Source organism: Amblyraja radiata, chromosome 18, assembly GCF_010909765.2.
Source record: "Amblyraja radiata isolate CabotCenter1 chromosome 18, sAmbRad1.1.pri, whole genome shotgun sequence".
In the NCBI taxonomy this organism is placed as follows: Eukaryota; Metazoa; Chordata; class Chondrichthyes; order Rajiformes; family Rajidae; genus Amblyraja; species Amblyraja radiata.
Window position 1 is genome coordinate 3,730,743 of NC_045973.1, and position 13,675 is coordinate 3,744,417.

At 46.9% G+C, this 13,675-nt stretch overlaps 1 protein-coding gene across 1 annotated transcript in view; it reads right to left on the reverse strand.

The window, feature by feature from the left end:
* Positions 1-13,675, reverse strand: part of cfap20dc (CFAP20 domain containing) — a 158,434-nt gene that overhangs the window by 33,307 nt on the left and 111,452 nt on the right. The window contains exon 14 of the mRNA XM_033037345.1: positions 8,180-8,268. Coding sequence (XP_032893236.1) covers positions 8,180-8,268 — 89 coding nt within the window. The remainder of the gene's footprint in view (positions 1-8,179; positions 8,269-13,675) is intronic.

Genomic DNA, 13,675 nt, shown 5'->3' on the forward strand with positions numbered 1-13,675 from the left:
GGCCTACTCCTGTACCTATTGTCTATGTTTCCCTTCATGTTTTCATCTCCAAATACTCATTTATTTTGAGAGTTTGATATTCAGTCAAGGAGATGATTATTAAGTAGGAAACGAAAGAATCAGCCCAGTTTTTTTTTATTTTTTTTATTGGGACTTGCCAAAGATTCAGCGTGAAAATGTGAGGATGGAATAATTTAGCAATCAAACAATTGGAATGCATTAACTGTGGAGTCATAACATAATCTAAGACAAAAATGAAAGTGCCCAGCCAGACAAGGACAGGCAGCTGGCTGGCTCATGGATGGTCCTCTTGGCTCTTGGGTCTTGAGAAGAACAGCCAGAGTTGTTGAACTGAACCTGGCGCTGATCCATTCAGCGAGCCCTTCCTCTCGCCATCTGTGCTACTCACATTTCCCTGTTATTTTTGCCCGCATGGGACACCTGCAACCTTTTTAATTTTGTCGCACTTATCTCAGCACTGCGCTGCCTTCCAGATTTAATATTGAGTGGAATAAATTTGGGGAATTTGCATTTTCAGCATTCTTCCGTTTCTCTTTTTTTATTCACCCCCCCCCCCCCTCCCCTAACTTAGAACACAGAACAGCACAGGCCCTTCGGCCCACAATGTCCATGCTGTACACAACGCTGAGGTAAACTAATCTCTTCTGCCCGCACATTATCCCGGTTTTGCATCCACTCCTTGCGCTCTTTTTTTATCTGCAAACCCGCCCGCCTTTTGTGACGCGGGAGGAAACCCGAGCGCCCAGAGGAAACCCACTCAGTCACGGGGAGAACGTGCAAACTCTGCACGGACAGCACCCGAAGTCAGTCCTGTCATATGCTGAGAGAATGGAGCAGCTGGGCTTGTACACTCTGGAGTTTAGAAGGATGAGAGGGTATCTCATTGAAACATAGAAGATTGTTAAGGGCTTGGACACACTAGAGGCAGGAAACATGTTCTCTATGTTGGGGGAGTCCAGAACCAGGGGCCACAGTTTAAGAATAAGGAGTAAGCCATTTAGAACGGAGACGAGGAAACACTTTTTCTCACAGAGAGTAGATAGATAGATAGATAGATAAATACTTTATGAGTGGTGAGTCTGTGGAATTCTCTGCCTCAGAGGGCGGTGGAGGCCAGTTCTCTGGATACTTTCAAGAGAGAGCTAGATAGGGCTCTTAAAAATAGCGGAGTCAGGGGATATGGGGAGAAGGCAGGAACGGGGTACTGATTGGGGATGATCAGCCATGATCACATTGAATGGCGGTGCTGGCTCGAAGGGCCGAATGGCCTACTCCTGCACCCATTGTCTATTGTGTATTGTCAGGATCGAACCCAGGTCTCTGGGGCTGTGAGGCAGCGGCTCTGCCTATTACGCCACCGTGCGCTGGCCTTATATTTGTTAAGCTTTTCATTAAAACATATGTTTTACTCACAGAAGGTTCTCAAGCAGAGTTATTTGTTTTTAAATGCAGTATAATCCAGAAAATGTATCTATGTACGTGCTGGCCTCTTGAGATTTCACCTCTTCCAATCATAGATTAAATAGTTTAATGAGGATAAGGTACGTATAAACAAATGCATGACTTCACATATTTCATAGCTGATATGGTAAGCAACTATTTTCTCTCCCTATTTCTAATAAAATCATTTTTCTATGTGGTGTTGCTGTATTCCTCAGGCTTTCTTGTATCAAGTAATGCATTTCATTCATTTGATTCTTCATTTGCAGTATTAATAGTTTGATGCAGAAACCACAGGACACACTTTTGCTTTGAATATTCTGGCACTTCCATCTTTAGCAGCTGTTAATTCAAGACCTGATATAATTAAAAAGGGTCTCCAACTAAAATACCCTTCGCTTGAAACGAAAGACATGTTCACGCAACGGGACGAGAGAAATGAAGAGGGTGAGAATCTACCCAGTGCAATGAGTTCGAGTAATAATTTGTGTGTAAAACTGGTTTCCATTCTCTGTGGCCACAGCAGGGTGGGTTTGGGGGGGGGGGGGGGGGGGCAGCTGTTATTTATCACTTGTCAGTACTTTGTGAATAACTAATTACTGGAGTATCAGGTCCAAAAGATAAGAAACAGTTAGACAGGTACATGGATAGGACAGGTTTGGAGGGATATGGACCAAGCGCAGGCAGGTGTGACTAGTGTAGCTGGGGCATTGTTGGCCGGTGTGGGCAAGTTGGGCCGAAGGGCCTGTTTCCACACTGTATCACTCTATCTACCCACCAGGCTGCCACGGAAAAGCAGCCAACATAATCCTAGACTTGTCCTTTCCTGGAATTTATCTTGCACTAAACGTTAAACCCTTTATCCTGTATCCGTGCACTGTGGACGGCTCGATTGTAATCATCTTTCTGCTGACTGGATAGCACGCAACAAGAAAGCTTTTCACTCTACCTCGGTACACGTGACAATAAAGTAAACTAAACTAAGCAAGGTACACAAAATTGCTGGGGAAACTCAGCGGGTGCAGCAGCATCTATGGAGCGAAGGAAATAGGCGACGTTCCGGGCCGAAACCCTTCTTCTATGCTGCTGCACCCGCTGAGTTTCCCCAGCAATTTTGTGTACCTTCGATATTCCAGCATCTGCAGTTCCCTTTTGAAAACTAAACTAAGCAGCTGCATTGTTGTCCTCGACTCATTGGAGTCCTTTGTTCTTTAAAGCCCACATCTTGTGGAGACTGCAGTCACTGCGGTAAAATACAAGTTATGCTGGGATGATCTAAAAGCATTGGTAGATAAATCCCTCCAGCCAATATTCAATCAAATCTTGTAAATGAAACAGCTCGACAACTTGAAAAGCCTCACTCGGTCTTTGTTAATGAGTGTGACATGCTGTACAGTGGTGCTACATGCGGGTAAATCACACACTAATATATGGTGACTCACAACTTGTGGTTGCGTGACAAAAAGACAAACCCAGTTGGACAAATTAAATGGTCTTAACAAAAGCATTGGATAAAAGTTAAGGGTCTGTCCCACTTACGCGACTTTTTCGGCGACTGCCGGCACCCGTCATAGGTCGTTGCAGGTCGCTGAAAATATTCAACATGTTGAAAATCCAGCGCCGACCAGAAAGACGCTACGACTCTTTGGGCGACTGAGGAGACGACTCACGACCGTACAGGCGACATGTCGCGGGGTGAAACCTGTACGGTCGTGAGTAGTCGCCCAAAGAGTCGTACCTTGTTCTGGTCGCCGCTGGATTTTCAACATGTTGAATATTTTCGCCGACCTGTAACGACGGGTGCCGGCAGTCGCCGAAAAAGTCGCATAAGTGGGACAGGCCCATAAGTATGTGTGGCTAAAAGTAGACACAAGATAGACACAAAATGCTGGAGTAACTCAGCAGGACAGGCAGCATCTCTGGAGAGAAGGAATAGGTGACGTTTCAGGTCGAGATTTTTCTTCAGACCTATTTTTTGTGTGTGTGTGAAGAGATCGGGGGGGGGGGGGATGGGATGGAGTCGAGGTACGGGGAAATGGTTTCAGTGGGGCAGGAGCAGGCAGAAACGATGGGTCTGCCAGGGCATTTCTGCCTGTGGGTTTTGGGAAGTAGGTAAAAGTGGGGTGTGCGGGGCCCGGGGAACGATAAGGTTGGAGGCTGCAGAGACCAAACAGCCGGAACTGTGTGAGTGGTGTTGCTATCTGTACAGTACAAAGCTTTTGCTTGCCTGCTATCCAGTCAAAGACTGTACATGGATCAAACCTGGGTCTCTGGTGCTGTGAGGCAGCAGCTCTACCACTGCGCCACCCTGCCGCCCTTGTCGTGTTCAGCTTCACTTTAAAAAGTATATTCTATTCACAGAAGATTCTCAAATGGAGATATTTTCTTTTAAACCTCTTTCTGGATCTAAGGGTCACCAGACCCGATGGATTTATACAGTTTCCCCCCCCCTGTATTTGTTTTATTAATGATAACATCCGCTCACTTCTCATTAATTAATTAAAATCATTGTAAATTAACCTCCAGTGAATTGAATACGCTTACTATCCCTGTAACAGCGGAATACAGGCCGGCTGGTTGGATGCGAATCCTGAAATCGGTGCTGCTTATGCATTAGATCAAACGTGATAGGAGCAGAATTAGGCCATTCGGCCCCTCAAGTCTACTCCGCCTTTCGATCATGGCTGATCTATCTCTCCCTCCTAACCCCATTCTCCTGGCTTTTCTCCCCTGCAGAAAAACATTGCCAGTTCAGCTTGGAATTATTGGCATTTAATAAACCTGTTTCTATCTATCTATCTATCTATCTATCTATGCATAACTAAAACTCTGATCTTGTTATCTTCCGGTTTGGCGGTCATGCTATTTGCGCAAAAACAGTTCGCGACAGCGCTATGATTTTTCGCCAGTTCACTCACCGTTCTGCTGTGCTGCGATTCCACCAAGTTTCGTTCCGATCGGTTGAATGTCGTAAAAGTTAGCGAGGTTTAAAGATCTTAAAAACCGCGCGTGCGCAGATCGATCTCTCCTCCTGCTGGTCGGCGCCACGCGGATTAGTCTCTTCCCCTGTCACTCCCCGGGACGGTCCGCCCCTTCCTGCGCCATCGCATCTTTACTGGAGCTGAGGATGGCCGGCGGAGGTTTCCAACCGGACTTTCGGGGGACCCAAAGCAGCCCAGCTCCAAGCAGCCCCGCCCCAAGCAGCTCAGCCCCAAGCAGCTCAGCCCCAAGCAGCCCCGCCCCAAGCAGCTCAGCCCCAAGCAACCCTGACCCAAGCAACCCAGCCCAGCCCAGAGTCGGAGACCCAGCCCAGCGTCGGAGTTGTTGCCAAACGGAAAGCGGAGACTCCGATCCCGGCGGAGGAGAATGACCAGCGACCAGCACCAGGGCCGGATTTACCTATAAGCTAGACAAGCTTAAGTTTAAGGCCTCGAAATCTAGGTGGTCTCCGGCCAAGGCAGAACACCTACCGTTCAACTCTGGGCGAGCCCCCTCACTATCTCTCTCTCTCTACATCTCCCCCCGCTATCCGTGTCCGGGCCGCCGGGCTCCGCACGCTCCTCATCCGCCGGCACGGCAAGCCGCCTTGCACATGCGCATTGCTGCAGCCTGCACGTCCTCCCCCCTGCACATGCGCACAACCACGGCCAGTACATCATCGGCCGCCCTGCGCATGCGCACTGCAACGGCAACTGGTCGGCGCTGGGCACTTTCTCCCTCGCTTTGAATTGTGGGAGATTTGGCCGCCATGGCTGTCCGGTTGCTGCCTCGCCGCTAGCGCTGAAAACCAACGCGGAGGGGGCCTCACAAGTGGAACAGCTTAGGGGATCTCTTCATCTAAATCCGGCCCTGACCAGCACCCGCTGTGAGTCCTCATCACACCGCCAATTCCCGCCACTACCCCCTCTGGTCCCCTTCGCTGGCTCCTCCCCCCCTCCCCCATGATGCCCCCCTCTCCCCATGGCCGTCTTTTCTCCGAGCTCACTCACACCCCACCCCGCACCCCTCCCCCCACAACTCCCCCCGCCCACACACCCCTCCCCCCCACAACTCCCCCCGCCCACACACCCCTCTCCCCCACACACACCAACCTCCCCCACACACTTAACATTTTTATATATTCCGGTTGACATTTTTCCCGTCGAGGCCGGAACACCTTATGTGAACGTTTCATGCTTTATTTCTTGACATTACTGATTAATGTTTAAAAACATCAAAAGACTTTGAAATTAAAAACAACAGCTTCAAATGATGACGTCACAATGGCTCAGCAAGCAGAGGCCAGCATGACTGAAGATTTCATCCCATATTTGACACGATATTCGCGATTAAAGCTTTAAAAATGCCAACTTTCACAAGTTTTTACATATTTCTGATTCACATTTTTCCCCTCTAGGCAAAGAACACTTTGATTGAACATTTTACGCTTTATTTCTTAACCCATTACCGATTATAGTTTAAAAAAATCAAAATACCGTCAATTTCTAACTGACCAGCTTCAACTGATGACGTCACAATGGTGGCTTTAACTGATGACGTCACAATGGATAGACTAGCAGGGGGAGGGCGAATTGCTATTGAAACACTCAGGGCAAGTGCAATTGGAATTTTTTTTTTAAATCACTGCCGAGGTTGGCAAGGGGAGTGCTGGAATCTTACGCTTGGGATCGGCTTGAGTTGGAGGACCATGCCTCCCGTGGGGGCTATTAGGGAACGGGTGCGTTGGGGGAGCTGCACTTGGTCCAGTATTATATAAAAACAGATTTATAAACATGTATGTATACTCACAAAAGTAAATATATATACACACACACACACACATATATATATATATAGATATATATAATATATATATATATATATATATAGTCTAGAGATATATAGATCAGATATAGATATATATATATATATATCTATATATATTATAGATATATATTATATAACACCACACACCCATCTATTATATATGTGTGTGTGGGGTGTGTGTGGTGTGTGTGTGTGGTAGGATGTTGTGTGTGTGTCGTGTGTATATATAGATAGATGTATAGATATACACACATACATATATATACACACATACCGATATAGATATACAGACATATAGATAATAGATATACATACATAGTATAGTATATAATACACGATACATACATACATATATACATACATACATACATACATATATACATACATATATATATATATATATACACATATAAATACGCGCACACACATATATGTATTTACACACCCATATATATATATAAATACAATTATATAATCCATGATATGAGCTTAAAGGTAGGAAACTTCCTGTTTGATGTTATACTTATTAGATAACAACAAAATACGAAACCTGCAGTTATTTTCCAATGGGAGTCGACTGTAATATTGAGTTTAATTGGTCTTTTAGCCAGTGTGGCCTAACTCACTGCAGCTGTATCTAACAGCAGGTAGAAACCTTAAACCTGCAGTAATTACCATAAACTTTGCATAAGCGTCACCACAAGCATGTAATGAGGTTAGTGAACGGGGGCTACGCCAGCAACAACCATCATAGTTCCAGGCAGATTATACCTTGCCAACTATATTCTCCACTTACTGATGTGTGCTGAATGTGCAGCTTTAACTGTTACAGAGATTTCTCACAATAACGTTGGGAAGAAAAGCGTATTAAATATCAAACAAACATTTGCGGAGAGAAAGGTCTCTTTTCCCCAGGCATAGCAATATTATGATTGCCGCCACCCCGGCCTATAAAGACCAACTCTTCACGCATGCCAAATATTTAAACATTCTGCATTCCTCGGTTGAGAATGAACGAGGAATTTCAAGGGAGCAAGCTGAAACAGAAATAAGTTCAAAATTGCAACATTGATTTGAATTGATATGAAACAGCATGGCAACAGGCCCTTCACCCCACCCCCAATTCCCCACAGATCACCAGTTCACACTTCAGATAGCCCTTGCTTCCGCTCTCCATCCCTTCCCCTTCCCAGTTCTCCCACCAGTCTTACTGTCTCCGACTACATTCTATCTTTGCCCAGCCCCCTTCCCTGACATCAGTCTGAAGAAGGGTCTTGACACGATACGTCGCCCATTCCTTCTCTCCAGAGATGCTGCCTGTCCCGCAGAGTTACTCCAGCATTTTGTGTCTACCTGTTCACACGTGTTCTATGTCAGCTCACGTAACAAACCTGATGCTTGTAGTTTTCTCAGGGACAAACTGCCCGATAGTGAAGTGTTGTAGTTTTAGTATTGGAGCAGCGGCAGAGATACAAGCCCCGCCGCGCGCGGCCCACCGTGTCCACGCCGACCATCCATCGTGCGTTCACACTAGTTCCATATTATCCCACTTTCCCATCCGCTCCCTACACACTAGGGGGGGGGGGGCAATTTACGGAGGGCCGATTAACCTGCAGACCCGCACGTCCTTGAGATGTGGGAGGAAACCGGAGCACCCGGAGAACGTACAAACTCCACATGGACAGCAGCCGAGGTCAGGATCGAACCCGGGTCTCCGGCGCTGCGAGGCAGCAGCCCTACCCGCCGTGCCACCTGCGGGTGGAGAACACCAATAGAAGAACGCAGAAGTACACGTCGGGTCGGTGGTAGCTCAGGAACAATTGACACATCAGCAAGAATTAGCAACACATTAAGATGACGCTTTGATAACACAGTTGAAACACTGAAGCATACGGTGATTATCTGGTCTTACCGTGGGTTGGAAAGAAAGAGCGGGTTCATTTTTTTCTGAGACAGGGTCAAAAGCATCTCATCCTGGTAGTGATGGCCTTGGTTGGCGGGCTGTGGGAGGGAGGGACATTCGTAAGGTAATGACATTTCATATAAATTGATACTGTATTTTAATCATGTAAGTCAAGTCTGGAGACTGGAGTCTTCCTAAAGGACTTATGAAGAAGATGAATATAAAATCCTCGCCTTTGTCCTGGGCAGAGTTCTGGTGAGATGAGTTTATTTAATATCTAATTGCACTCTCTCTCTGGTGACGGGATGTGGGAAACTCATTATCTTTCAAATGGAATTAGTTACCGGGCAAGTACTTCAAGCTACAACATCCTGGGTTATTAAAAAGGGGAGGAAAAGCACATTTAGCAATTAGAATAGAAACAAATAAGCAAATAGGAAGGTACAAACTTCTCACAATGAGCCGGCTCACAGCTCGATCTGCTGCAGTTTAAACACAATTCTTAGCTGAAGGCAATAGACAATAGGCAATAGGTGCAGGAGTAGGCCATTCGGCCCTTCGAGCCAGCACCGCCATTCAATGTGATCATGGCTGATCATCCCCAATCAGTACCCCGGGAGAGCAAACAAGGGAAGAGATTTGAACTTTTTTCTCGCCTTCCATCACAGTGAGGAATGTGGAGGAGTCACTGTGGTCGATGTTTATGTTAACATGTATTTGGTGGCCTCCGTTGTTTTGTATTGGTATGACTGACTTGGCAAATGAAACTCCTTGTATGTTGCACGTATTATTCTGATTGTGATGAAGAAAATCACAAAAATGCTTCTGCCACAAAGTGTACGATTCTCGGCACACTGGAGAAGAGGAGAGAGGACAGTGGAAAGCAATCACCTCGACGTTTACCTCAGATTCACACAACAATAAAGTCCCTTGAGCATTCCTCGCAGTGAGTGAGTGAGGATACTGGAATTACCTGCCCGACACCAAGGCAAGAGAACCATCTTCACACGGACAGTGGTGATGTAGCAAGATAGTGAATGGAAATGCAGGTAAATGATTGCCGTGCCAATGCAACCCACAGTGCAAAAGGGAATTAAAGAACACTCATCAGTAAGTTGCGATACTCTGTGAGATGCCAGCTTTTATCAGGAGTCAAGTCACGAGTGTTTTATTGTCACAAGTCTCGAAACAGAACAATTCAATTCTTTCTTACTTTACTTTAGTTTAGAGATACAGCATGGAAACAGACCCTTCGGCCCACCGAGTCCGCACCGACCAGCGATCCCCACACATTAACACTATCCTGCACACACTAGGGACAGTTTTACACATACACCAAGCCAATTAACCGACAATTCTGCACGTCTTTGGAGTGTGGGAGGAAACCGAAGATCTCAGAGAAAACCCCATGGGGAGAACGTACAAACTCCGTACAGACAGCACCTGTAGTCGGGATCGGACCCGGGTCTCCGGCGCTTCAAGCGCTGTAAGGTAGCAACTCTACCGTGGCCGCCTATACTGTTCGTCATCCTGTATCTGCACACTGTGGTCGCCTCGACTCTAATCACGTATGTAGTCTTTCCGCTGACTGGAGAGGCCGCAACAACAGCTTTTCATTGTACCTCGGCACATGTGACAATTAACTAAACTAAATTGTATTTAACAAGCATAAGGCATACGTGGCCATTCCTTCATAGAAACGGAGGAATTCAGGAAGATTGTTTACCAAAAGCTTCAATGTTTAGTCTGAAGACTAAAGGGCCTGTCCCACTTAGGCGACTTTTCCGGAGACAGTCACTGTCGTGGCGTGAGAAACCGGCTCCCTACGTCAATGTCCACGACCGGCTGCCACCTAGTGGACGTCAAGCTACGACAAGCTGCGCCAACCAGCGTCCCAATCCTTCACGCCACGCGACATCAACCCACGACAACACCCACAACAGCCTACGACAATATAGACGACAACCGACGTCAGCCCGCGACACGCTACGGCAAGCTACGACCCTGACGGCGTCGATTGAAGACAGGCGGAGCGCTGCACTTTTTTCCAAATGACGCAACGTGACTTCTCGTCACGCCAATACTGTCGCCGGCTGCTGCCACTTGAATTCACCGAAGTCAGCAGCCGGCAACAGCCAACGCCAGAGGGCGTCAACCTGGTGACAGCCTACGACAGCACCTACGCCAGGAGAAGTCACGCAGCGTCAAGCTAACTATCGCCCAGAGGTTTTCAAAATTTCAAAACCAAGCGGCGACAAGAAAAAAGGCCACGACACTCGAGGCAACGGCTCACGACAATACAGGCGTCACGCCGTGACCATGTGGCGACACCTTAAGTGAGACAGACCCTTAAGGGTCTCGACCCGAAACATCACCCATTCCTTTTCTCCAGAGATGCTGCCTGTCCCGCTGAGTTACTCCAGCATTTTGTGTCTATCTTCGGTGTAAACCAGCATCTGCAGTTCCTTCAATAACTATGTTACCTGGAACATAATATAACATTATGTTATCTGCAACATGATATTCTTAATCTTATCAGTATTAATGTTTAATATTTCAAGTCAATTATTGTTTTAATACATATTTATAATCAGTTATTTTTGGTAGACAGCCAGAACTGTTTCATTCATCATTACAATTTATTACATTAGTGTCTTGTGGACAGTTCATTATTGCATGGTTAAATTAATATTTCATTAATAAATGCTGCAGTCTCTGATAGTTCTTTCTACTCTTTATAATTATACTACTCTTTTAAATCTCAATTTTAAAGGGGCTGTCCCACTTGGACGACCTAATCCACGAGTTTAGAAGACCCTAGACGAGTTGAAAAAAATGTCAAGGTCGTGTTGACTTGCCGAAGTAAAAGACCTCCTACGAACATGTCGACGACCTCCTACGACTATGTCTACGACCACCTACGACCCCCCTCGACCTCAGTCTTCCACACCTAAGACCAACTACGACTAGCTACGAGTGGAAATGCTCACATGATAAAATTATGTCATGTTTGCAATTTTTTCTCTCGGGCCAGTTACCGACCTACGACTATCTACGACCATCACGACCTACAACGAGATACCTACGAGTAAAAAGTATCAATTTTTTCCATGCCGACCTTTTTTTTAACTTGTGGACATTTTTTATCAGGCTGGAATAAAAACACCGCGACCTACTTGAGGCCACGTGGTACGTGGAGACCACTCACGAGCATGAGGAAGAGTTACGAAGACCTCGTGGCGACCATGCTGCGAGTATGAGTCAAGGGCAAACTCGGCAGAGGCCACCAATTAGGTCGTGAAAGTGGGACAGGGGCTTAAGACTGTCAGAATTATAGCAGTAGAAACAAGGAACTGTATAAGCGGGATTAAAAATGGACACAAAGTGCTGGACTAAAGGGCCTGTCCCACTTGGCGGTTTTTAGGGCAACTGCCGGCGGCTGTCATAGTCATAGCAGGTCGCCGAAAAACCGGTGACAACGTACGTCATCCTGGCGACAACCTACGACAGCATCTACGTCAGGAGAAGTTAAGCTACGCACATTGGCGTCAAACCCACTGTCTACGAAAATTTTCAACATGTTGAAAAGTTAGCGGAGGCCAGAAAGACGCTACGACCTTTTGCGCGACTGAGGAGACGACTCACGGAGACCGCCGGTGAACACGTGGCGACAAACTAGTCGCCTGTAGTTGCCTAAAAAATCGTCTATGTGGGACGGGACCATAACTCAGCGGGTCAGGCAGCATCTGTGGAGAACATGGATAGGTGACGTTTCACAGAGTTCTGGAGTAATTCAGCGGGTCAGGCAGCATCTGTGGAGAACATGGATAGGTGACGTTCCACAGAGTGCTGGAGTAACTCAGCGGGTCAGGCAGCATCTGTGGAGAACATGGATAGGTGGACGTTTCAGGTCAGATCCCAAGCCAAAACATCACCGGCCCACTGACAGAATTACTATATATTCCATCTGCAGTTTCTCGAGAGCACTATGTTCTCCACCATATATATTTAGTTTAGTTTAGCTTAGACTAGTTTAGTGATACACCGCGGAAACAGGCCCTTCGGTGCACCGAGTCCGCGCCGACCAGCGATCCCCGCACACTAACGCACTAGGAATAATTTACACTTATACCAAGCCAATTAACCTACAAACCTGTACATCTTTGGAGTGTGGGAGGAAACCGAAGATCTCAGAGAAAACCCACGGGGAGAACGTACAGACTCCGTACAGACAGCACCCGTAGTCAGGATCGAACCCGGGCCTCATCTTTGCTCGTTGCACATCTTTCGTTCCTTTGTTCTATTTACCTTCTATAATCCCTCGTTTCCTTTTCCCTGACTCTCAGTCTGAAGAAGGGTCTCGACCCGAAACGTCACCCGCTTCTTTTCTCCGGAGATGCTGCCTGACCCGCTGAGTTACTCCAGTCTATCCTTGGTGTAAACCAGCATTTGCAGTTCCCTCCTTCACAATACATCAATGCGGTTCACTTGCGTACGTCTGGCACCTCTAGGTGGGGCTGCAAGCCCATGTTTATGCTTCATTCTGTGTGTGGTTACGGTGACATTACTGAATCTTTCTGAAATCTTACATTTCTGATCATGCATGAAATGACTGTGGTCAGATAAACCACAGATTACATGAGTGGCCATTACAAAAGGCTCTATTGTGTGTACAAGTCTCAGTAAGTGACATTTATTCTGTAATTCACCTTTACAAAAACAGCTCAAAGGAACAGAACGTGAAGTCTCCTTGTTGAATTTTAGAATGTTCGCATTGTCATTAACAGCCGAGTTCCTCAAAATATTAGCAAATGCCTGCATCTAAACTAATTGATGCTGTTTTGTTCTCCGATGCCAGGAAATGCCATTATTATGTAGAAAACAGAACTTGGGGCAGTCACGGTGGCGCAGCGGTAGAGTTCCTGCCGTACAGCGAATGCAGCGCCGGACACCCGGGTTCGATCCCGACTACGGGCGCTGTCTGTACGGAGTTTGTACGTTCTCCCCGTGACCTGCGTGGGTTTTCTCCGAGATCTTCGGTTTCCTCCCACACTCCAAAGACGTGCAGGTTTGTAGGTTAATTGGCTTGGGTTAGTATACTTGGTGTAAGTGTAAATTGTCCCCAGTGTGTGTAGGGTAGTGTTAACGTGCGGGGATCGCTGGTCGGTGCGGACTCGGTGGGCCGAAGGGCCAGTTTCTGCGCTGTATCTCTAAACTAAACCGAATATAGATTCACTCATACGGTGGTGCAGCGGGTAGAGCTGCTGTCTCACAAAGTTAGAGTCCCGGGTTATACCCTGACCTCGGATGATGCCTGTACGGAGTTTGCAACTTTTCCCGGTGACCGCGTGGGTTTCCTCCGGGTGCTCCGGTTTCCTCCCACGTCCCAATGACGTGCGGGTTTGTAGTTTATCTGGATCTCTGTAAAGGGCCCGTCCCACTTACGTGATTTTTTTTCAGTGACTTGCCGCACCCGTCATAGTCGCAGCAGGTGGCCGAAAATGT